This window comes from Carassius carassius, chromosome 2 (genome assembly GCF_963082965.1).
Source record: "Carassius carassius chromosome 2, fCarCar2.1, whole genome shotgun sequence".
Taxonomy (NCBI): Eukaryota; Metazoa; Chordata; class Actinopteri; order Cypriniformes; family Cyprinidae; genus Carassius; species Carassius carassius.
Genome location: NC_081756.1, coordinates 43,069,461 through 43,094,596, shown reverse-complemented (window position 1 = coordinate 43,094,596; position 25,136 = coordinate 43,069,461). Strand labels below are relative to the sequence as shown.

The following is a 25,136-nucleotide window of genomic DNA, read 5'->3' as shown; positions in this document are numbered from 1 at the left end:
ATATGCAGTAACTGATAAATTATTGAAGAATCTTAGTGCTTGATGTCCTGTGAACTGTAACTGAAGAATTTGTCAAGAAACAACCATATTAGTCCAGATCAGCTGAAGTGTGTATAGTGTAAATGACTCTGTAACCACGCAAACTAAATGACTGCAGCATTTTTATCAAGAACATAAATGCATTTACATTTGCATTTGCCAATGCAAAATGATGATTACTGGGCCGTTCCTTGCAGTACCTCTTGAACTCTGTAATACAATTAATATTTCTACAGAAATTAATATGGCATTTAAGGTTTCTAAATTGTAGCTTGATTATCTGTAGATAAAAAAATGCTTTCTTGAAAAACAGAATGGAATGTTTTAAAGTGAGATAAACAATCTAATGCAGCAATCATCAAAAATGTTAAGCTTAATTCTTTGCTAATACTACTGATGTCAGTTTTACTATGCAAAGCTACTGGTCACGGTTTTCCCGCCAAATATGTAACTTCCTGGAGAATGAATTTGGAAGGGGCTTTTTATTTCAAGGTTATAGTTTCAAAAGACTAAAATATATAATACAATGTTGATAAAAAAAAAGATTATTAGTTTACCAATTAAAAACTAAATAATTTAAAGGGTTTTTTTTTTTTAAACGAGAGGGCGGATGTGGACGGGTTGTGTGTTAGAGAACTGACTTCCTCTTCGTGTAAAACGGTCTGAACACACAAAAGTGTTGGTAGCCTACAATATCATACACACGCGCGCACATAAGTTTTATATACATGAACATGAAAATAAAATACCTTATTCCAGGGCGATACATTAATCTATTATTTAACTGTTTTATAACCCATTTTAAGAGTGTCGCCAGTAAATTCCCACGCTTGCTCAATCCAAATGAACTCTAATGAAAACTTAGAACAGGCTGAACACAAGGCTCATAATTCTCCACCGTTCACCTAGATTAAAATGACCCTACATTTAAAAACATCGCGGGTCTTTATTTGAGCGACAGAACGCTAGATAACACCAGTAGATGATAGTGCACTTCTTTCAAATGAGTACTTGAGTGATTCTTTTGAACCGATTCTTCTGAACGAGTGGATTTTTGGAGAGCGAACTGGTTCATTGTAAAGAATCATTCGAACCGATTCGCCCAAAGTGAAACTTACCTAGTGACGTGAGTGAGCGGAAAGTTTCCTTTGAGTGAGCGAGTAGAGGATATGGGAGGAGTTGACGTCTCCTGAAAACACACTGTTGCTCTCTCTGAAATGTTGCTTAATGTAACATCGACTCAGTGCGTTGGGAATGTTTACTAGAGAAACCGTCACTTTATTTACAAACATGGACACAAGACTCGTTTAGGTGTGTCCTTCGTCATTACCGATATCTTTAACCCTGTTTGGGATTTATTTGGAATATTTGGAGACTTGAAGCCATTGTCTAGATGGAAGAAGAAGAGGCACCGCTTCTGACGAGCAGCATTAAGCGGGGCTCAGGTGATTATGGATCTCATGATAAGGGGCAACATGATCAACATGAAGAATCACCAGGATCAAGGCGACTGTCCTATTCAGCTACTGACGACTCGTACCATGTGCACGAGGGTACGTATGTATTCAGGAATCAGATTGTCCTGGGTTAAGTGTCCTGACTCTCCTTGTTCTGCTCTCTTGTAGTTTATTATATCTTATTCCTCACTTTTATTACATTGAAGTGTAAAAGGCTGTCCTCCGTCTTTCTGGTGTCCTATTCACCTTGGTTTCTATCTTTGCTGTCAGACAAGCACACCATTGTCTTCTTATTGGCTCCACAGGTCGTCTACTTTAACTTCATAGTTGTTTTTACTACTTTCTTGAATGATGTATCAAATTACAATTGGAGATAGGTAGACATACTGAAAATCTTTTTTTTTAATGTCCCCTAAGGGTAATTGATTTTACAGCAAGACCAGCACACAAAAAGACAATTTACAATACATTAAAAATTACTAAATAAATAAATACACAGGACAACTCAAGACCAAACAACTACCTGCTTCCACCTACTCCCGACCTGCCCAAATTTATCAATCACACATCCCAAATACTTATATGATTCCACAACCTCAACCTCCTGATCTTTAATAGTTGTTCTCTTTATATCACTTTGATTACGCCTAAAATCAATATGCATGTCTTTAGATTTTAACACATTTATTTGCAGGAATGCATTATCACACCACTGAACACAATTATCTACCACAAGGCCATGGTCATTTTCATCTGCATGGAGGAGGCTGACAAAAGCTGAATCATCTGCATATTTTACAATAAGTCTATTCTCATGACTACTCCTGCAATCGTCAGTGTATAAAATATACAGAAGTGGAGAAAGCACACATCCCTGAGGGGACCCTGGGGTTGAAGACAGTACCTCTGACAAACACCCATTGATCAATTATACAGAAATCAAAACCAAAGCTCAGAAGTTTCTCTACTAAAATGTGAGGTTGAATCGTATTAAAAGCAGATAAAAAATAATAAATACAATTCTGGCATGAGTCTTTATTCCCTCTAAATGCTTAAGTACCAAATTCAAATTTATTGTTTAAAGTTAATCTAATACTTGTCAAAAAATTTGTTTCACATTTTTAGCAGAAATTTGGGGCAGCTAAAGGTGTTTTGGGAGGATTTGTTAAAATCTTGTCCATAGGCTACTTGTTATAAAAATACAAAATACAATTCAGACATTATGTCAAGGTAATCTGAATGTTAAGTGGACAAATTTGTTTTATTCTGTGATTTTGGCATATTTAGAAAATGTTTTTATCTTTGAAACATTAGTAAGCTAAATAAGTTATCATTAACTATCAATTAGCAGTACTTCTACAACATGTATTAATCTTAGTTCATTATAATCTCAACATTTATGAAAATTAAGATAACAACAGATACACTGTGAACTAACATCGACATTGACTTTTTTTTTAATTAACATCAAAAAGGGAAATAAATGCTGAGAAAATATATTGCTGTTAGTATAAATAGTAATATGGTAAATATATATTCATGCTATTCTATATCTCCAGTACGAAGTCAAATGACTTTGCTCTTCTACTTGGGGTTATCACTCAAGCATGGTTTGGATTTGCTGGCTCATATCCTGTTGAGAAGTTTAGATTTTGAATCTCCTGAATATCCTGTGACACTTAAAAATATGCTGATATATGTGCACTGCCTGCACATAGTTTTACAATCAGAATTTTTTTTAAATCCGAGTAGAGGTCCAGGTCATTGAATGGTCCAGTAAATTTTGCACCAGATTTAGCTCTGTGACTACGAAGTGTAATATGGGAATGATTTTTGTGACACATAAAAAAAAAAAAAAAAAAACTTTCACTACTTTTGTGAAAACTACTATATTTTGTCTAGATTACAGAGAATGTAATAGTTTAACTTTGTTTAATATTACGAGATCTCCCATGCAAAATCTTTTAGGGACCTTTTTGCAAAATAAAATTAAAACATTTGAAAGAAAAACTCAAATACAACTAAAAATGTATTGTTTAACTTTTTGTAAAAAAATTTTTTTTTCATTTGATGCAGATGCAGACCTCTATATCCAGCAGGCTGTTGTATTTATTGAAGATGCAATTCAGGTTAATTAAAAATTTTTCATACTTTCTGTATTTTTATATTGATTGAATGTACTGTATCTAATTTCTCTGTTTGTGCTCTTTGTGCTCTTTCCCATAGTATCGATCCATCAATCACAGGGTAGATTCTGGGTCCTTACGGTTATATAGATGGTATTATTCCAAAATATGTCAGTGGTAAGTAAGCAGAAATTGCTTGCTTTTTATAAAAAAAAAATAATAATATATATATATTATATATATAATTTTTTTTTTTTTTTTTTTTTTCATGTGCCATACAAAAGCCAGAGCATTTGAGAAACAGAGTTGTGACACTCCCATAGGCTTCCACAGGAACTGAGGAATGTGGAAGTAAAGTGTCATGGAGCAGCCAATAGTTCCAAACAACCAATAGTTTCAGTATTGAAGCACATACATTTCAGTGCTTCTCAAGCACATTCGCCAGAAAGTTGAGGCATGTTAACGCATTAGTTTACCTCTCGGTAATCTGGCCTGTAGGTGTATTTTATGAAACGCATTATACTTAAAGTTTAGTTTTAGATAATAGGGAGTTATGTTATATTTGCAGTTACATAACATGAGAAACACCTTAATAGCGGTGTAACACCTTAATTAATTTAAGTTTTTAGTCTTTCTGAAATCTTTATCTTTTTGAATGAGTTTCAGTGAAGACTGCCCATTAAATGAATACAAGAAAGAGTTTCCCTGAATGCAGTTGGTTGTCTTGTGTTATATATATATATATATATATATATATATATATATATATATATATATATATATATATATATATATATATATATATATATAATGTATACACACACGTTATTTTTATTTTTTTATTGGGTTAAATTCTGTATTTGCTGGTCTTTTTTAACATTCACTTATATTGTCTTCTTACATTAATGTCATAAAATAATACTGGGATGTGAGTAATGACTCTTTTTAAAGTCAACATAAAAAAAAAAATCAAAACCTATAAACATCGAATGTTTGATCATGTCTAAATATACAATGCAAAAACATAAAATAAATAAATAAGCTATTATGACCGGTAAAACTTTACAGCAACTAGAGTAAATCTATATATAGTATATGTAGGCTATATTTATTAAAGGGGTAATATGATGCTTTTTTAATGTTCATTATTTTGTGTATTTGGTGTAATAGAGTATTTTGACAAGCTTTAATGTTCAAAAAAACACATTATTATTCAAATACTGTGCATTATAGTAGGTCCTCTATGCCCCGCCTCTCTCAAATGCATCGTTTTCTACAAAGTCCCTCCTTCTGAAAAGCGCAGTCTGCTTGTCAAACAAGCATAACAATCAAACATTGCATGCACTTGTGAGACTTAGGTCTCTGCAGAGCAAAAGTGGGCATTTATCACCTTGTGTGTGTTTTCAAACTGCTGGGTGTTTCTAGATCATGCAATCTGAATGATCCCCCTAGGGCTGCAACTAACGATTATTTTGATAATCGATTAATCTGTCGATTATTTTTACGATTAATCGGTTTATGTACTTATATTTTAGTTTTTTAAATTTTTCCCCCAAGTAAATTATTAATAAATGGTCTTTATCCTTCAGCATAGATTTTTAAGAGATTTTAACCATTTTGCACGGTCATATCCTCATCGAAAATATACCTGGAGTTGTTTTATTGTGTTAGTAAGTAATCCTTTGTCGAACTCTTCTGCAATCAGAACACTGACCCATACTCTAGCAAATTTCACAAGTAGATTTCAAATAATGTTTTCACCATGGCAGTCCTTAGAGCTCCTAAAGTAGTTTAACATCCCGAACAAAGCTTATTAAGGAATCTTTCAGAACATATTTTCACGAAGAATAAGGATAAAACAGAATAAAATTGCAGTGCATTGTATTTTATTATTTACTGGGAAACAGCTTTATAGCTTATGCTGTGAAATTGTAAACAATCCTTCGAAAAAAGTGCCAATGGCATGAAACCTGAATGGAACTCACAATTTAAAGTAAAATCCATCAGAAGGTTGAAAAAAAGTGCATTTCAAATATCTTTAAACATTTACCTCTCTCATTCAGTCATAATTAGGCTGCACGACTGAATTTTGAACTGGTAAATGACAAACTGATCACAGAACATGTTTGTAAAGCTTTAAATGTTAACTGTTAAAAAGCAATGTTATCAGCTTTTACGACTAAACATTTGCAAACAACATTGTACTGGAGAATCTGCACAAATGAAAGTCTTAGGGGCCGTTCACAAATTGCGCCTAAAAACGCGTGGAAAACGCCAGGCGCACCGCTTTCTCCTTCTTTCCAAAGCGCTCGGGCAGAAGCGCCCCTGAGGCGTTTGCCTTTGATAAGCAATCATGACGTGCTCTCTGCTTGAAGATGCGGAAATTTCAGCAATGATGAATGGATGAATGGATTTGCAGCTCAAAAAATCGCTTGCAGTAGCTCTGCTACTAAATTTATTTCAAAATGGAAATCGATATACAACTATGATCAGCTAATCCTTTCATCTTGACTGAGCTTTTAACGTTGTTACGGGAAAGGATGAAGCTGATTGGTTAGTTCTTGTCACATGACCCGCGGTGCGCTTGCGGCATTCTGAAAAGTTGAAATGTTTTAACTCGATGCGGTGCGGTGTTGGAAATAACCAACTTGAGCGCGCAAAAGACGCGATATGTGAACGTCCCCTTAAACAGTTCAGTAGTGCAGAGTTTACAGGTTACTCTTCTTTTTTGAAGGCTCAAAGTAAAGTACTCCCACATCACGCTGAATGCTGCAGAGATGCTGTTCGGGAAGCACGTGACATAAAACGAGGCCAACTATTGGCTATTCGCTACTTCTCCTGCTGTACTGGCTGAGTAAAACCTCCGGTGGCTCATTACTGCCACACTTTGGTCACCGCAGATTTGAAATATGCACGAAATGAGCCGCTTACGGCTTATAAAAGTTATTTAGCTACGAATCGATGACTAAATTAGTTGACAACTATTTTAATAATTGATTTTAATCGATTAAATCGATTCGTTGTTTCAGCTCTAGATCCCCCTTACCCAATCCCACCCCTAAACCTAACATCACTATGACGTCAACCAATCAGGTACTGTATCATGGTGTAAAAACACCCTGATCTGGTAACTCCCATTACTTTCCTGCAGAGACCTATACTTGGCACTTGTTGGAAATACAATATAATGACCCTTTAAATAATTGTGAGCTTCATCTTTCAAAATAAATGTAGAGACAGTTAATAATGTGCTTAGTTTTACCATCAGTTCATGCCCAACAGAGGAACAGAGTTGCGTGACAGACACTTTGATGAAGCGCGTATGTTTTGCAGACAGTACACAAGCCATTGATGGTTAAACCAGCTGACTCCTCTATGTGACCATCCGTCTCTCTCTCTCTCTCTCTCTCTCTCTCTCTCTCTCTCTCTCTCTCACACACACACACACACTCACACACAAGTGCATGTGTGTGATTTGCAAAACTTTGCATTTGAACAGTTAATAGCAAATACTTAAACTAATGACAAAACATACATACAGTAACTGATTCAGAAGTGGCAGTCATAAAAAGTCGTAGCAAAGTCAATCAGAACACTGACCCATACTCTAGCAAATTTCACAAGTAGATTTCAAATAATGTTTTCACCATGGCAGTCCTTAGAGCTCCTAAAGTAGTTTAACATCCCGAACAAAGCTTATTAAGGAATCTTTCAGAACATATTTTCACGAAGAATAAGGATAAAACAGAATAAAATTGCAGTGCATTGTATTTTATTATTTACTGGGAAACAGCTTTATAGCTTATGCTGTGAAATTGTAAACAATCCTTCGAAAAAAGTGCCAATGGCATGAAACCTGAATGGAACTCACAATTTAAAGTAAAATCCATCAGAAGGTTGAAAAAAAGTGCATTTCAAATATCTTTAAACATTTACCTCTCTCATTCAGTCATAATTAGGCTGCACGACTGAATTTTGAACTGGTAAATGACAAATTGATCACAGAACATGTTTGTAAAGCTTTAAATGTTAACTGTTAAAAAGCAATGTTATCAGCTTTTACGACTAAACATTTGCAAACAACATTGTACTGGAGAATCTGCACAAATGAAAGTCTTAGGGGCCGTTCACAAATTGCGCCTAAAAACGCGTGGAAAACGCCAGGCGCACCGCTTTCTCCTTCTTTCCAAAGCGCTCGGGCAGAAGCGCCCCTGAGGCGTTTGCCTTTGATAAGCAATCATGACGTGCTCTCTGCTTGAAGATGCGGAAATTTCAGCAATGATGAATGGATGAATGGATTTGCAGCTCAAAAAATCGCTTGCAGTAGCTCTGCTACTAAATTTATTTCAAAATGGAAATCGATATACAACTATGATCAGCTAATCCTTTCATCTTGACTGAGCTTTTAACGTTGTTACGGGAAAGGATGAAGCTGATTGGTTAGTTCTTGTCAGTTCTTGTGATTTGCAAAACTTTGCATTTGAACAGTTAATAGCAAATACTTAAACTAATGACAAAACATACATACAGTAACTGATTCAGAAGTGGCAGTCGTAAAAAGTCGTCTCCTCTCCTAGGTTCACCAAACGGTCGTCCGCAAATGAGTAGCGTTTCTGTTGTAAGTAATCTTAAATATTCCTAAATGCATCTACTTTCTGAAGGCCAAATAAAGTGCTTTTGCTCTTCGGATTTGAGACTTTAGTCTTTGCATTTTTACAGATCTTCTTTATGCACCAAGAGCTTGTAACACTCCAAAGAGAAAGGAAAAAATCAAATCGCTTCATATGACCCCTTTAAACAGGCATCTAGTGGTTAAACCATGGCATTACATAGAAAATATTATTTTTCTGGATACATTGCTAATTTGCCTCTTTGCACTGGAATTTAAAATCATTTTCTCTATTTTAACCCTAAATACTACAATATTTGTTATATAAATAATAAGCATATTAGAAATAAATATTAATACTATCACTTCATTACTCCCCAGAATAAAATGTGATTGTAAAATGTAGTCAGCGTGTATCAATACACAATAAATGCATATGATGCGTTGCAAATATAGTGAAACTTCTGTCTATCCTTCTTAAACCCATTCAAACATATCGACAGCACAGAGTTGTTTGGAACTATTGAGAGCTCCATGAACCATGTGACTGTGTGGCAGCAAGGCCAAACCGTGTCGCAACTCTGTTTCTCAACGGCTCTGACAAAAGCAAAACACAGTAACTATGGCAATACTGGAATTGTGAAAAATTGCTTCATAGACTAGTATAGACATTGGTAATTGGATTTCAGTTGATATCAGTATTTTTTTTCTAAATCTTGATATTGTTGATCAAACCCGGCAGTAACAGGACAGATCATAGTTTAAGAGCCTTATTTATTGTGTGATTGAGTAATGACTGAAAATGAAAGCTCTTAAACTATGATCTGTCCTGTTACTGCAGGATGTATACTGTGCTACAGTATATTGTAGTTTTATTGTTTTTTTTAACTGGTGAAAACTATATTTATTAGGTTGTGGAGAGATGGTGTGACTGGTACACCTTAAAGTTTACAAAATGTATCTTTTAGCATATATATATATATATATTAGTGGTGGGCATAGATACATTTTTTAGTCTAGATTAATCCCACTGTAATCTTGGAATTAATCTAGATTAATCTAGATTAAAATGGCTCATTTGAATTCAGCCGAAGGCATTCAGAATATGGGTGCTACCCAAATAAAATAATGACTAAAAGTAAGTCTTTGAGAACGGGTTTCTCAAGACAGGTGGTGCATTAGACCAGGGGCTCATCTCCTGTTTCCAAAATGCATCACAAACTGCTTGAGAAAGCTGTAAACGAATTCCACATTGCACAAGGTGCAAACAACCTTACGCCTGTTTCACACATAATCCGTCTGCAGTGCGTATGCGTCGCGTATTTTTTTTCCGCACCCATGTTAACGGATTCCAGCGTTCACACGGTTGCAGTCCGTCAGTGCGTTCCAGGAGTGTTGCGTCTGCTGCAGTGCAGCGATCCTTTACGTACCGAGTAGCGGACTGCAAACGCGTCCTGTGTGAAAGCACAATAAGTATGAGTCCGTGCTGCTTCAGCACCACATATGTAACGCACACGGACTGCATAGGCACTGCAGATGGAGTATGTGTGAAACAGGCGTGTCTTGTCGAGGTTTCCATTGGGAAGCTTCTTTAAAAATAAAATAAAAAAATTCCCTGAAGCAAACCCGGCGGCATCTTAGCTGCATCCATATTAGCACGTCACATTTTATGTGGTTATTTCACAGTAGGCATACACACAGGTTTAAGGACTCGTTCTTGCCCCCTACAGATTCGACTAGGTATACATCCGCGCTAAAATATCAAGGTGAAAAGTTCGCCTAGTATAGACCCAGCTCTCAACCCAACTTTGAGAATAGATTAACAGCGATATTTTTTTTATCGCCCGATAAGAGTCTCACGTTAACGCAGCACGTTAACGCCGATAACAGCCCACCACTAATATATATATATACATACACATACATATACTGTATACATACAGTGTGTACGGAAAGTATTCAGACCCCCTTAAATGTTTCACTCGTTGTTGTATTGCAGCCATTTGCTAAAATCATTTAAGTAAATTTATTTTCCTCATTAATGTACACACAACACCCCATATTGACAGAAAAACACAGAATTGTTAACATTTTTGCAGATTTATTAAAAAAGAAAAACTGAAATATCACATGGTCCTAAGTATTCAGACCCTTTGCTGTGACACTCATATATTTATCTCCGGTGCTGTCCATTTCTTCTGATCATCCTTGAGATGGTTCTACACCTTCATTTGAGTCCAGCTGCATTTGATTATACTGATTGGACTTGATTAGGAAAGCCACACACCTGTCTATATAAGACCTTACAGCTCATAATGCATGTCAGAGCAAATGAGAATCATGAGGTCAAAGGAACTGCCTGAAGAGCTCAGAGACAGAAATGTGGCAAGGCACAGATCTGGCCAAGGTTACAAAAAAATTTCTGCTGCACTTAAGGTTCCTAAGAGCACAGTGGCATCCATAATCCTTAAATGGAAGACTTTGGGACGACCAGAACCCTTCCTAGAGCTGGCCGTCCAGCCAAACTGAGCTATCAGGGGGAGAAGAGCCTTGGTGAGAGAGGTAAAGAAGAACCCAAAGATCACTGTGGCTGAGCTCCAAAGATGCAGCCGGGAGATGGAAGAAAGTTGTAGGAAGTCAACCATCACTGCAGCCCTCCACCAGTCGGGGCTTTATGGCAGAGTGGCCCGAAGGAAGCCTCTCCTCAGTGCAAGACACATGAAAGCCCCCATGGAGTTAGCTAAAAAACACCTGAAGGATTCTCTGGTCTGATGAGACCAAAATAGAACTTTTTGGTCTTAATTCTAAGCGGTATGTGTGTAGAAAACCAGGCACTGCTCATCACCTGTCCAATACAGTCCCAACAGTGAAGCATGGTGGTGGCAGCTTCATGCTGTGGGGTTATTTTTCAGCTGCAGGGACAGGACGACTGGTTGCAATCGAGGGTAAGATGAACGAGGCCAAGTACAGGGATATCCTGGACTAAAATCTTCTCCAGAGTGCTCAGGACCTCAGACTGGGCCGAAGGTTCACCTTCCAACAAGACAATGACCCTAAGCACACAGCTAAAATAACGAAGGAGTGGCTTCACAACAACTCTGTGACTGTTCTTGAATGGCCCAGCCAGAGCCCTGACTTAAACCCAATGAGCATCTGGAGAGACCTGAAAATGGCTGTCCACCAACATTTACCATCCAACCTGACAGAACTGGAGAGGATCTGCAAGGAGGAATGGCAGAGGATCCCCAAATCCAGGTGTGAAAAACTTGTTGCATCTTTCCCAAAAAGACTCATGGCTGTATTAGTTCAAAAAGGTGCTTCTACTAAATACTGAGCAAAGGGACTGAATACTTAGGACCATGTGATATTTCAGTTTTTCTTTTTTAATAAATGTGCAAAAATGTAAACAATTCTGCGGTTTTCTGTCAATACGGGGTGCTGTGTGTACATTAATGAGGGAAAAATGAACTTCAATGCTTTTAGCACATGGATGCAATATAACAGAGTGAAAAATTTAAGGGGGTCTGAATACTTTCCGTACCCACTGTATATACATACATACACACACACACACACACACACACACACACACACACACACACACACACACACATTTTGGATATTAGACATTCTAAATGGCCTATAATTTAATTTGCCTGAGTGAAAAAGTTCATTTAAACCTTGTGTGTCATGACAAGACATGTTGCATGTATTGTGAAAGTTATTTTCTTGACAGCATGACACATACTGGGCACATACACTGGACAGACAACATTCCTGTAATTATATTGACCTACGTATAGCCTCTAGATGTTTATGTGGTATGTTTCTCTCTGTCAGTATCAGTTACACACAGATTTGTTATTTGATCTGCTTTCCCACACTCTCTTTCTTGAAGGGCATTGGGGTTCACTATTGCTGTTGTACTGGCACTGGCTTTCATTGAGAGACCCTCCTCTCTGACCTACACCTCGGACATTCGTTTCAAACCCAAACCCTGGGAGCCACCCTGTGGACTGACGGAGGGGATTGAGATGGTCTGCCTTTGTATTTTCATCTTAGATTTCACTGTGAAGGTAGGAATCTAAAAATAGATTCAATTGACTGTTGGCATAGCACTAACCATAATCTTTACCTAATATTTCTGTCATTATTTGTCATTCAGACCTGTATGACTTTCTTTTTTGTAAGGAATACAATCTCCAAGTGGTTCTTTTCCATTTTTGGTGAACTATCCATTTAACCGTTAAACTGACCTATTACAGTACCTTAACTGTTAACATTTGTTTTGTAATGTTTAAGTTGCTTAATATGATATTAAGAAATATACCAGATATATTGTTTGTTTTGCAGAGTTATCTGATAGGATGGGAGGAGTTTCGTATGAACAAATGGCTGATTGGTTATGTAGTAGTGATTGCAGCATCAGTTATTGATTTGATGTTGAGTGTTAGCATGATGTGCAATGAGGTGAGTTCATGAAAACTGTATTACAGAGCTGCTTATTTACTGTGACTCTTTACACTATAACAGTATTTACACTATAAAGTAAATTTTTAAATGTATCTATGCTAGTAAATTTTACAAATAATTACAAAGAAATGGCAAGTAATGCATTAAATTTAACTGAAGATTGAAATAGTATTAAGTAAAATGTGACATTTAAAGTAATAAATTGGTAAACCATTCTTCAATATGACATAAATATACCTGTTTTTTTGTTTTTATAAAAAATTGAAAGTCCCCACATGTGATCTTCCCAACACTATTGTCAAAATAAAATGTTCTTAAAGTGCAGTTATATATATATATATATATATATATATATATATATATATATATATATATATATATATATATATATATATATATATATATATATATATATATATATATATATATATATATATATATATATACATATATATATCTCAACCTGTTGTGTGCTTTATCGATACATTGATTTCTTTATTTTTAATTAGCATTTACAGTCTTCCTTACACTTATAATAAAACTCATAATTTACTTGCCCTCATTTGAAAAACAGATCTAAATTTAAGTTGTATTTTAAATCTTGGCCTCCATTGTCACTCAAATCTCATTCGCATAAGCACATCAAATACAACCTTAGGGAAATGAAATGTTCATGTTTGGACAATCTATTCCTTCATAATATTTAGTTAGTAAATACTGATAATGTCTCAGGCATCTGTCAGCGTCAGGTCCGTTGATTGTAATGTTGCCCTGTCATTCTTCCCACAGAATTTAAGAGTCAGGAGACTAATTCGACCATTTTTCCTCTTGCAAAACTCTTCCCTTATGAAGAAAACTCTAAAATGTATCAAAAGGACTCTTCCAGAAATAGCAAGGTAATAACAATCTCTGTTTAAAAAAAAAAAAAAAGTTTTTTCCCATAACAGTCTGCATTTAATTCTTTATTTTCACTTTACAATTTGTATGCAGTTCCATTCTAATATTATAATTTAATAATGATGATCGTAAATGTTATAATTCTTTTTTTTCTCTCTATCTGTTTCAGTGTTATCCTGCTTTTGGCATTACACATCTGCTTATTCACCATGATTGGAATGCTGATCTTTTCCAAATCAGATGTAAGCAGTGATCACATCTCTATCGTATAATTTCTATCAGTGCTTACATGGGCCCACTATTTGATTTAAACAAACCCCTATATTCTGCCACATAACTCATCCCTAGAATTTGGGCTTTGGACATAAATTATACCTCAGTGCAGTTTGCTGTTAAAAAATTCCTAAAGACTTGTGTTAAAGTACAACCTGAGTCATATTTAGAGATCGCAGTATAGAGGCTTGGGTGTGGGATCTGTGACCAGTTTAGATATATCTTCCTCGGTATATTTGTTTTCCAGTACAAAACATCTAAACATCTTCTTCAAAATCAAGATTGAAAAATGTAACAAAATTGAGTGAATTTATACTTAATTCAAAGGGAAACAAGTTTCATACCCCACTGACAGATATTTGTTCTTGCTTTAAGTGCTTTTTTATTTTTATTTTTTGTGAGCCCTTTGGCAGATATTGTTCGTGTTTTAAACTCGCTTAATTTTTATCAATCTCAGGCTTCTTGTCATTTTGCTCCTCTAGTAAATGCATCTTGACTTAAGAGTCTTTAGAGATTTACTAAACAAGTCAAATTAGTGCAAGAGCGCAGTTCCTAAAAATTGTTGGAAATGTGGAAAGTTCTGCGGGTGATTTACTGACAATGTGAAAATTAAAGAACACAGATGCAACATCTCATTTCCATAATGACCAATGCAATCTACCAAGATCAGCACATATTAGCGTACAGTTGCAAACAAGCAGAGCAAATTAAAAATAACATGTCGTGGCATGAAATATGCATGCTGTAAGTAAATCTGGCCCTAAATGTAATCTGTGATTGTCATCTGGCTGATAAAAGAACAAATATAATCCAACCTTTACATTTAAATTGAATCATTTAGCAGGCACTTTTATCCAAAGTGAATTGCTACAGTTGAGTGAATGGATATGTTTCTGTAGGACCCTAAGAAGAATGCAGAATGGGAAACCTACTTCAAAAACATGCCAAAGGCCCTATCTTCTCTGCTAGTGCTGCTAACAACAGCCAATAACCCAGACGGTACGTCTTCATTTGACTGTAAATGTTGTTAAAGTCTCTCATTAGGTGCAAATCTCTGAAAGATAAGGTTTTAGATGGTCAGTGACACAGATGACATTTTGGCACTACTGTGTCGAATTCTCAGTCATCTCTGGCTAATTGCAGTAACCACATGACATGATGTCTTGTGAACTTTCACAGGTGTCTGTATTTGTTACAAATGTGAAATGGCCTACAACGTCTCTTGTAGTCTACGTGCATTACAACATGTTTTCCCCCTCTCTCAACAGTCATGATTCCAGCATACTCTCTGAACCGTGGCTATTCTATATTCTTTATACTCTTTAGTGTGTTTGGTAAGTTTTAATGGCATATCAGATCAGTCGCTCACACACACACATTTACATACATGCATACATACACTACTTGTCAAAACTTTGGAATAATATAAGATTTGTTAATATTTCAGAAAGAAGTCAAATTGCATCAAATTTGCATTAAATTTAAATCAATTTAAAATATTTACTTTTTTATCAGCTTTGGTGGGCATAAGATCCTTCTTTTCAAAAAACGTTTGACTCATTGTGTATATTTACGCACACAGCAGTTCATATTATTTGCATTCAAAACTTTCCACCAGCATTAAACACTGACATTCTATTTTTTCTTTTTTTTTCAGGAACGTATTTGTTAATGAATCTAATGACAGCAATTATTTATAACCAGTTCAGGGGATATTTACTGGTGAGTGACAGTTACGTGACTTACAATTACTTAGACATTGTTTTAGGAATTAGGTGCTTGTTTGCTAAAGGAATAATTTAGCAATCTATATTCTATTATTATTTCCAAATTTTTTTTTTTGCTTCTCCTTGGAGAGCAGAATGTCTTTTTATAATTTTCAAACTTCTCCTTTCCATACAACAAAACTGAACAGGGGGGTCAAGCTCAAAAAAAAAAAAATATAATAATAATCATAATAAAAAAAAATGCACTGTTGCACACATATGATGCACTGTTTTTCAAGTCTTCTACATGCCATTTTATTTGTGTTTTTTGTTTGTTTTTGTTTTTTGTATGGAAAAGAGTCACATGAACATTCTTTAAAAATTCCTCTTGTTTTTTATGAAGTTTTTGGCTGAAGTGTTAGGTTAAGTGTTCCTTTAATTATTGATGTTATCATCTGTGTGTTTAGATGTCGATTCAGACGTCTATAATCAGGAGGCGTCTGGGTATTCGGGCTGCATTCGAGGTGCTATGCTGTCCAGGCCGAGGGCACACCAGCACTCAGTCTGAAGGCCATGTGTAAGATCAAGTCCTCTCCAACATTGAAGTCTTTCTTCCTTATAGCAAGCATTCACTCGTATTTGTGTCTCTCATGTGGTGTTTTATGTCTTGTCACATGACTTTTCCTGTTGCTGCTCAGGGAGCAAGTGGCGGTGAACATGTTTCTTCAGGTCATGGATAGAGCCCACATGAAGTCTTACTGCAGACAGGCTATCATTAAGGTCAACACAGATAGCAGATAGTTTCTTCAAGTAAAAAGTGTGTGCCATGGTTAATTGTTTGACCTGTCTTTTGTTTCCTCCAGGCGGCTCAGGAATTCCCAGATGGCTTCATTAATGGCGAGACCTTCCAGAGGCTTTTTACTGAGCTGGATAAAGATTTTATGAAAGAGGTTTGATCATCTACATTTGTGGATCAGTCTTAATTCAGGAAGTCACTCTTTTTAAACATTTAAAATAGTTTTAGATTTATTAGGGTATGGTGCATGGCTGGGTTGGCCAAGTTGAGATTTGGTTCCCTTGCATTTTATGATTTTATGAGAATTTGTATCTGAATGACAAGAAGAGAATTAGCTGCATGGCAATTCACAGAAACTCAACACAGTCATAGAATGAGGAACTTGATTAGTCCAATGCAACAACAAAACAGGCAAGAATAGATAACTGTTTAAAGTTTGCATCTCGGAAGTTTGCTGCATTTTGTTTAGCTCCTTTTAAATAAATACAATTAATAGTGCGTTCTTGAAAATAATGTGTTCTCTTACCGTAGTCCAGAAAATTGAGTTAAATTATTTTACTAAATAAAATAATGTATAATAATACATAATATAATATCATAAATTAATAAATTGTTAAATGTATTTATTGTTGAATATAATATGTATAATGAATATAAATTGTGTAGAAAATTCTTAGACACTGAAAATTAACACTGAATTATTTTTAAGGAAATGCCCCATTTTTTTATGTTTCATTGTGTTAATGAGTAATTCATCTTAAAAAATGGAGTGTACAATTAAACCAGACTTACATCAGACTTTCTTTGAATTTCATTTAAATTTTATTTTACTTATATTTAAATTGAATAAGTTGAACTGGAATTTTAAAATAGACTCTTGGTTTAATTCTGAATTTAACTTTGGTGTCAACAGACACAGTGACTGTTCTGTTTTTGTCTTTTCCCTGCAGCATCCACCAAAACCGGAGTACAGTTCTCCTGTCCTGCAGCAGATCCAGTATATGTTCAGTCACTTTTATATTGTTGTACTGGGGAACGTTGTCGCTCTTGCAAATGTCATTTGTATTTGTGTAAGAAATCGTTTTTCCTCTGACTTGATTTGATTATTGCATACATCGCCCTACACGAAGAACATTACATACATTCCCAGATTTCAGGAGATCAAAACAGGGTTTTCAACATTAGTTGTTCACCACCTAGTGGTTCATGATGGAGCTGCAAGGGGCTCTTGAGAGAGAGAAATGCCAAATTAAATGGAATTTAATTGAAATATATGTGTAATTATATATCACGTTTTTATAGTTTTATTGAGAAATGGTGCCAACTTGTGTATAGTATATGCAAAAAGCATTATTTCAAATCTTTGAATCTTGGAAGTTTATCTTTAATATGTTATTGTTTTTCTGCAGACTGTCTTGGTTCTGAATTCAGATAAATCTGCCTCAGAGAAAAATAACTTCTATATGGAGGTGACTGTTTCATGCATTGAAAACAATTCATGTTTCTGTAATAATATAATTTTATATAGAAATATTAGTGGTTGGTTTGTTAAAAAAAAAAAAAAAAACCTTGTGTTTGGCTAGATTTTTAGACCATGCCCTGGTGTTTTCCCAGCAATAGTTGATATATGTGTGTTTTCTAAAATTTGAGTGTGGTTCTAAAAACATTAATGTACTGTGAATATATTTTCTGTCTTTTAGATCCTCAACTGTATTTTCATCCTGTACTATTTAATTGAGATGCTGCTGAAAATAGTGGCTTTTGGTTGGAAAGGTTACCTGTCTTACAGGAATAACATTTTTGATGGATTCCTGACTGTTCTTCTTCTGGTAACATTTTCTTAATTTTTTCTTTATTTATTTTTTTACTGCCATTTAAAATTATCATTAGGAATTTTGTGGCATGCATAGCGGTTTAGGTGGTGAAGGCAGTAATCGCAGACTGTGTTTTTCATTTATTCTCAACAGGCAATTCAGATCGCCATATTCATCACCTACAGGATTCCAAATGAGGACATGTAAGTGTGCTCAATTTGAAGATCAAATAATCTGATGTCTTCTCCAAATGCTTTAATGTGACGTTTTACTCTTACCTTAACAGGGATCCGCTTCAAGGACGTGTGATAGTTTTGTGGGAGATGGTGCGACTGGTCAACATGTTGATTGTTTTCCGTTTCCTCAGGATAATTCCAGAAATCAAGGTTGGTGATGGGCTTCTCACATTAATCATCACATTAATCTCATAAATGCACAAAAGGTGTGTCGATACTACAGCTATGCTAAACAAACTGGCACCATTTACATACCCTAAAAAGCACTAATAAATGCTTAGTCTTTTTTTTTTTTTTTTTTTGCATGCTTTAGTTGATGGCCGTGGTGGCCAGCACTCTTGTGGACCTGGTGAAAAACTTACGGGCATTTGCTGGCATTCTATTGGTGAGTGAATAGACTCTGACAGCTTTATCAGGTTGAGGTTGGTCTCTTCACTTGTACATTTCTCTGATGCAGGTGGTGTACTATGTGTTTGCAGTTCTTGGTATCTGGCTTTTCAAGGGAGCCATAACACCTCCATTAAACATGAGGTACAGTTCGTCAACTGCACATTTAACAGGAAACATAAACGTACACACTGTATTGTGAGCTAATCTTACAATTTAAAAGAACGGCTTTCTTTTTGTGTGTCATTTAAAATGTACTTTATTCGTATGATTCCATTACAGTCTTCAGTTTCACATGATCCTTCAGAAATCAAATCATTATTATCATATGGTGATTATGCTAAAAAAACTTTTCTTATTATCTGAACTGTGGCAAAACTCTGATACCCGTCTTCTAAGCAAAAACTGTAGAAAAGCAGAACGCAAATGGAAGAAGGACAGGCTACATATCGCTCTTCAAATGTTTAAAAGCTCTCTTACATCTTACCAAACTGCTGTTAAGTGTGCGAAAACTGCATATTTTTGACCCTGGACCACAAAATAAGTCTTAAGTGTCAGTTTTTCGAAATTGGGATTTATGCATAATCTGAAAGCTGATTGAACAAGCTTTCCATTGATGTATGGTTTATTGGGATCTGACAATATTTGGCCGATGTACAACTATTTGAAAATCTGAGGGTGCAAAAAATACTGAGAAAATCGCCTTTGTCCAAATAAATTCTTAGCAATTTATATTACTAATCAAAAATTAAGTTTTCATATATTTACTAATTATAAAAAAAATTACTAAATATCTTCACTGAACATGATCTTTACTTAATATCCTAATGATTTTTGCCATAAAATAAAAATGTACCATTTTGACCCCATACAGTGTTTTTTTTGGCTATTGCTAGTTTTTTTTCAGTTCTAATGAGAATTTTCAGTTTATTCGCCCTAATTTGGACAGTTTATTCATTTTTAGATCTTCACAGGTGCGGAACCTAGGTGTTCTTGTTGACCAGCATTTAAAATTTGATAAACATATCTCCTCCGTTATTGGATCCAGTTTCTACCAACTTTATCTCCTGTCTAAAATCAGAGACTTTCTCAGTCCCAAAAATGGCTGTTCATGTGTTTGCTACATCTCGACTAGATTACTGCAATTCCTTATATTGCGGTATATCTAATGGCGCGTTTCCACCGAGTGGTACGGTACGGTACGGGTCGGGTCTGTTAACCATGATTTGGCTAGCGTTTCCACCGCCAACAGTACCCTTACTTGATAGGCGTGGTGTATTCCAGAAAGTAGTGATAACGTCACTTGATAGGCGTGGTGTATGACGGAAAGTAGCTTGACGTCATGCGCGGCGACATTGTTGCGACGTTGTTGTAATTTAAAAATGGCGCCTCGTGTGTTGTGTCTTTCCCCTTGCGGCACGCGCAAATGACGATTCTCTGTCAACCAATCAACGTTCTGCAGTGAGTCTAGCTCCACCCTTTAGTACCGTTCCACTGTGCTAGGTACCCCAACAGAAGGGTACCCAAAAAGTGGTATGGTACGGTTCGGCTTTTTGGTACCATTCTCAACTTTTGGCAGTGGAAACGCAAATAAAAGGGTACCGACCCGACCCGTACCGTACCACTCGGTGGAAACGCGCCATAAAACTCAGATTGCGTGGCTTCAGCTTGTCCGAAACGCTGCAGCCAGGCTTCTTGTGAAGTGTCGCAAACACGAACACATCACTCCAATTCTCAGATCTCTACACTGGTTGCCGGTTCATCAGAGAACAGACTTCAAAATGATACTGTTTGTTTATAAATCTTTCCATAACCTAGCTCCTGTCTACTTCTCTGAACTTCTTCATTCATACACTCCATCTAGAAGCCTGAAATCTTGCGACCAGGCTCTGTTGGTAGTTCCACACACTAGAATTAAGTGTAGATGGGAGCATGCATTTGCGGTGGCAGGGCCATGACTTTGGAATACCCTGCCTTTTAGAAATTAGAATGGCCCCTTTTCTGTCTGTTTTTAAGTCCCTGATAAAAATCTATATGTTTTCCTCCGTGTACTAATTACCATTATTCTGTTTTTTTTTTTTAAACAGGTTGTTCATATTTTTTATCTGGTTTGCTTTCAGTGTATGTTTTTTTTACATTTTCTCTTCTGTAAAGTACTTTGGTCAGCCTATTGGCTATACAACTAAAATGAACTTTAACTTCATAGTTTTTAGATCTGAGGCTCTTCTTTCTCTATGCTCTCCTTTCAGTCTAATCTCCAACTACAGCATAGAAAACAAAACGGGGGGTCCCTTCAGCATGGATTGTGGCACTTTTGAACAGCTGGAGTACTGGCCAAACAACTTTGATGATTTTGCTGTAAGTTGCACAGAGGACTCTGGGAACTTGGTTTTTAACAAGTTCCCAGAATACTATAATAAGCATGTATGAGGAATACGTAGTCAGTGGATTTTACCAAATTTGCTAGGTTTATAGTTTTAAATTGTGTTAATGTTAGGTTTAAATAGGTTAATGTTTTCAGAATTGTTTTTAAAATATTATTCATGACTATATTTCTGTTTTGTTTTTAGATAATTTAGGTTTAAGCCTACATAACATTTAGGAAAAATGTAAATGTATTCTTCCTGTCATATTTTTCCAGTCCTCTCTGGTTCTGCTCTATAACATCATGGTAGTGAATAACTGGCACGTTTTCACGGATGCATACAGCAGATACACTACAGAGTAAGATGACCCTACACACACACTGTGTCTGTCTTTAACACGTTTAACAGAGTTTTGTTAATATGTACCCATAATTCTTCTTTGTCAGGTGGTCCTTGGTGTACTTTGTGGCCTGGTGGTTGACATCTTCAGTCATGTGGGTCAACCTATTTGTGGCACTCATTTTGGAGGTATGTAGACTGACGATATTAACATTATTAATATACATTCCTAGTCTTAATGTGAATTACAAAGTGCACATTATTCCAAATGGAAAAATATATGTACTCCTATTTTTATGACTGAAATCTGATGAACTACTGAACAAATTATCAAGAGCTTATTTTATTTTTTTTATTACATTTTATTTTTCAAACCAGTAAAGCACACACCCTGCCCCACAGCTGGTCACAGTGCTGCTTGCTTATACAACACTGAAACCAATACTAACCTCCAACCCTAACCTTAATTACAGTAGTAGCCCATCCTGTTAGTTTGCACTACTGTATACCATGCTCAGATCCTGAACTGAATCAGTGAATTCAGACCTTTTCTTGACAGAGCAGTTAATTTTTTTCTAAGCATGCTAGTTATACGTTGTTGTTTTTCTTCCCTCCTTTGTTCAGAACTTCACCTATAAGTGGGACCGCAGCAATGCTCTCTCTGTTGAGGATGTGGAGAGAATTGCCTATCAAAGCACTGTACAGCTTATTTTCAGGTATGAATGAAGCTATTCGAAAAGTTCTTATCATTGATTTTAGAGACCTGGGAGAAAACAAGTCATAGGATTTTACTGGCCATTAGCTCTAAAAACAGCAAAAATGTCCACTTTAATATGAATCTGTGAGAATAAGTAGAATAGGATCAATAGAACTGTTTCAGATTTGATTGTTAAATATTTTGTGAACACCATCAAGTCAGTCCTGTCAGAATGTTTGTCTCCCTGGTGATAATTCAAGAGATAAATTTGAAAGGAAGTGAATTATTATTATTATTATTATTATTATTATTGTAATAATCGGTACACATTCTTTTTGAATCTCACAGTGTTGATCTGAATTGAGTTATACAGTATGGAATGAAAAACAATTTTTGTAGACAAAATGGAAGCATGAATGAATGGTAATGGAATGAATAGGTTAAACAAATTTTTTACAAAAACACTTTGTATTTAAGCATTTATTTTTGTCCTTTGCTGTCCTATAGCCTGTCAGTGATTTATAGTTGTATTTTGATTGTAATGTGATGCCTTATTTGTGATTTTATGGGCACAAGCGAGTATACCTTAGCTCCAGTACTTGACAGAATTTTCCTGAGGCTCCTCTGCTCAGTATTTCAGGCTGCGTTCTGCTCTTTCCTCACAGCTTTCCCTCACATTCCTCTCTGATTAAGTAAGGGTAATGATTTAATTTAGTGCAATGTGGTGTGGTTTATCCTGATGTTTATCACTCTTAACCATTGACTACAAATCTTAATTTCCTAATATACAGTATTTCTGCAAGAAATGGGTTTATTTCTGTTATTTGCCTGGATCAGCGTCCTTTGCTGATCCTGGAACAACATTCCTATCCAACAGTCATGTGCCAAACTGTGTATCATATCCAGGGTATCTGCTGAATTTATCAGTCTGTCAAATGTACAACTTTTTAAGCCCTGCATATAATTATAATAATAATGTCTATACAAAACAAACCCATATAATCTCAAAATAAATAATATTATTATAATCGCAGATTATTTTACTTAATTAAATAGCTTGCAGTACACATTAAATGACTTAGATTTGCAGTTACCCTGTTTTGCTAATATTAAAATGTATATGTACTAGAATTGGTTTATGTACCAGTACATAGTTACATATGAATTGGAGGTCAATATGGGATTTTGCTGATATGATAATAATGTCTTAAAATAGTCCAATAAAAAGATAATTGTGCTGAAACCATAAAATCTTTATATTGAAATAATGTTATTAGTTTTTTCTTCCTGTGGCTGGGTGGCCCAGAGGGAACCCTTAACTTTTTTTTTTAATTGTAAACAAGCCCTACATTACTTTTATTTAGAAATACTACAGTTTACTGAAATGAAATGAAAACGAAACCTTCTGTCATTATTTACTTACTCTCAAGTTGTTCCAAACCTGTATATGTTTCTTCCTTTTTCTCTTCTATTGAACACATGCACACAAAATATATTTTGAAGAATGCTGAAAACCAAACAGTTTACAGTAGCATCTGACTTTCATAGTATGGAAGAATAAAAAAATACTATGGCTACTGTCAACTGATCGATTATCAACATTCTGCAAAATATATCATGAAGAAATTAACCCTTACAGACTTTGAACAAGTTGGAAAGTGAGTAAATGATGAGAGAGAGATTATAGTTTGGTTGTTTTAATACCTGATTTTGCCCATCCTCTGTTTTCAGAGAGCATGTCCAAGAGCCAACAGAAGAAGAGTTACTAACTCAACTTCAACATCATCCTCATCTGCACCTCTCCTGGTGACCCTGAACACACACCCCTCACCTCCAACTCACGGGACGCCATTAATTCATAATTACACCAAAACACCCAGAATCCTTCACGACTGCATCTTGTCTGTGTACGCCTAATGTTTACATATCCATCCATTTTGGAGGGCCTGTTTCCCATTATAGGATCTGTGTTGCTTCAGGTCAGCCTGGGAAAGGATGTATGCGTTTTTAACAGACCGTCACACAGTTAATGTCTGGAGGAACTTTGATTTATAAAGAGGCTTTAGCTCAAGTCACTCCTGCTGCTGGAGTCCCAGAGTTTTTATTGTATGCTCAAGACAACCTGTAAACTACAGTAGTGTTCATGATGTAGTATCAGTACCACAGTTTTTGATTTAACCTAATGTCTGGAAGGAATTCATTCTTTAAGTTTGAAAGTCTTTGTTTTTTTTTGAGAATCCAAACACATTTTTGTCCTGCATTTTATGATATTAATATTTTTATTTATTTTTGTAAGCCTGCTACAATCACCAAAAAAAGAAAAGAAAAAAAAAATCTATAGATTGTTTTAAAAATAGTAGAAAAAAAGGGACATAACTCATTACGGTGTTAAATATTTTTAGCTGTTTTATTAAATTGTAGATTCTATATTTTTGACTGTGCCATTATGTTTGTTCAGTGCTTTTATTTATATTAGAGTTTTCTGTATATTTTACAGAAATCTTTATGGGTAAATCTCTCAAAAACTGTTAAGAAATGTTTTCAGATCATATTTCACCCACCAAAAAATAAACTAGGAAGGGAAATGGATTCATTTTACTGTAATGTGATATGATATGGGCAGACTGGTTCGAGATGACAGAAAGGCAACAGTAACTCAAATAACCACTCGTTACAACCAAGGTATGCAGAATACCATCGCTGAATGCACAACACATCGAACCCTGAAGGAGATGGGCTGGAGCAGCAGAAGACCACACCGGGTGCTGCTCCTGTCAGCTAAGAACAGGAAACGGAGGCTACAATTAGCACCTCAAGAAGGCACATGTACAGGCCTGTTTAAAGTTTGCCAATGAACATCTTAATGATTCAGAGAAGGCTTGGGAGAAAGTGCTGTGGTCAGATGAGATAAAAAATGAGCT

The 25,136-nt window shown here is 35.6% G+C and overlaps 2 protein-coding genes across 2 annotated transcripts in view; both read left to right on the top strand.

Annotated features, from left to right (window-relative positions):
• LOC132110289 (matrix metalloproteinase-15-like) overlaps positions 1-25,136 on the top strand; it is a 141,656-nt gene that overhangs the window by 116,212 nt on the left and 308 nt on the right. The window lies entirely within an intron of this gene.
• LOC132110278 (two pore channel protein 2) lies at positions 1,154-24,804 on the top strand. The gene is made up of 25 exons (XM_059516853.1): positions 1,154-1,592; positions 3,567-3,625; positions 3,723-3,799; positions 12,130-12,307; positions 12,585-12,701; positions 13,494-13,600; positions 13,771-13,843; positions 14,774-14,873; positions 15,143-15,208; positions 15,532-15,596; positions 16,048-16,157; positions 16,279-16,360; positions 16,444-16,530; positions 17,327-17,446; positions 17,786-17,845; positions 18,077-18,205; positions 18,344-18,393; positions 18,477-18,576; positions 18,740-18,811; positions 18,884-18,957; positions 21,063-21,171; positions 21,455-21,537; positions 21,626-21,707; positions 22,143-22,234; positions 23,947-24,804. The coding sequence occupies exons 1-25, from the start codon at positions 1,433-1,435 to the stop codon at positions 24,023-24,025; spliced, it is 2,331 nt and encodes a 776-aa protein (XP_059372836.1). The 5' UTR covers positions 1,154-1,432; the 3' UTR covers positions 24,026-24,804.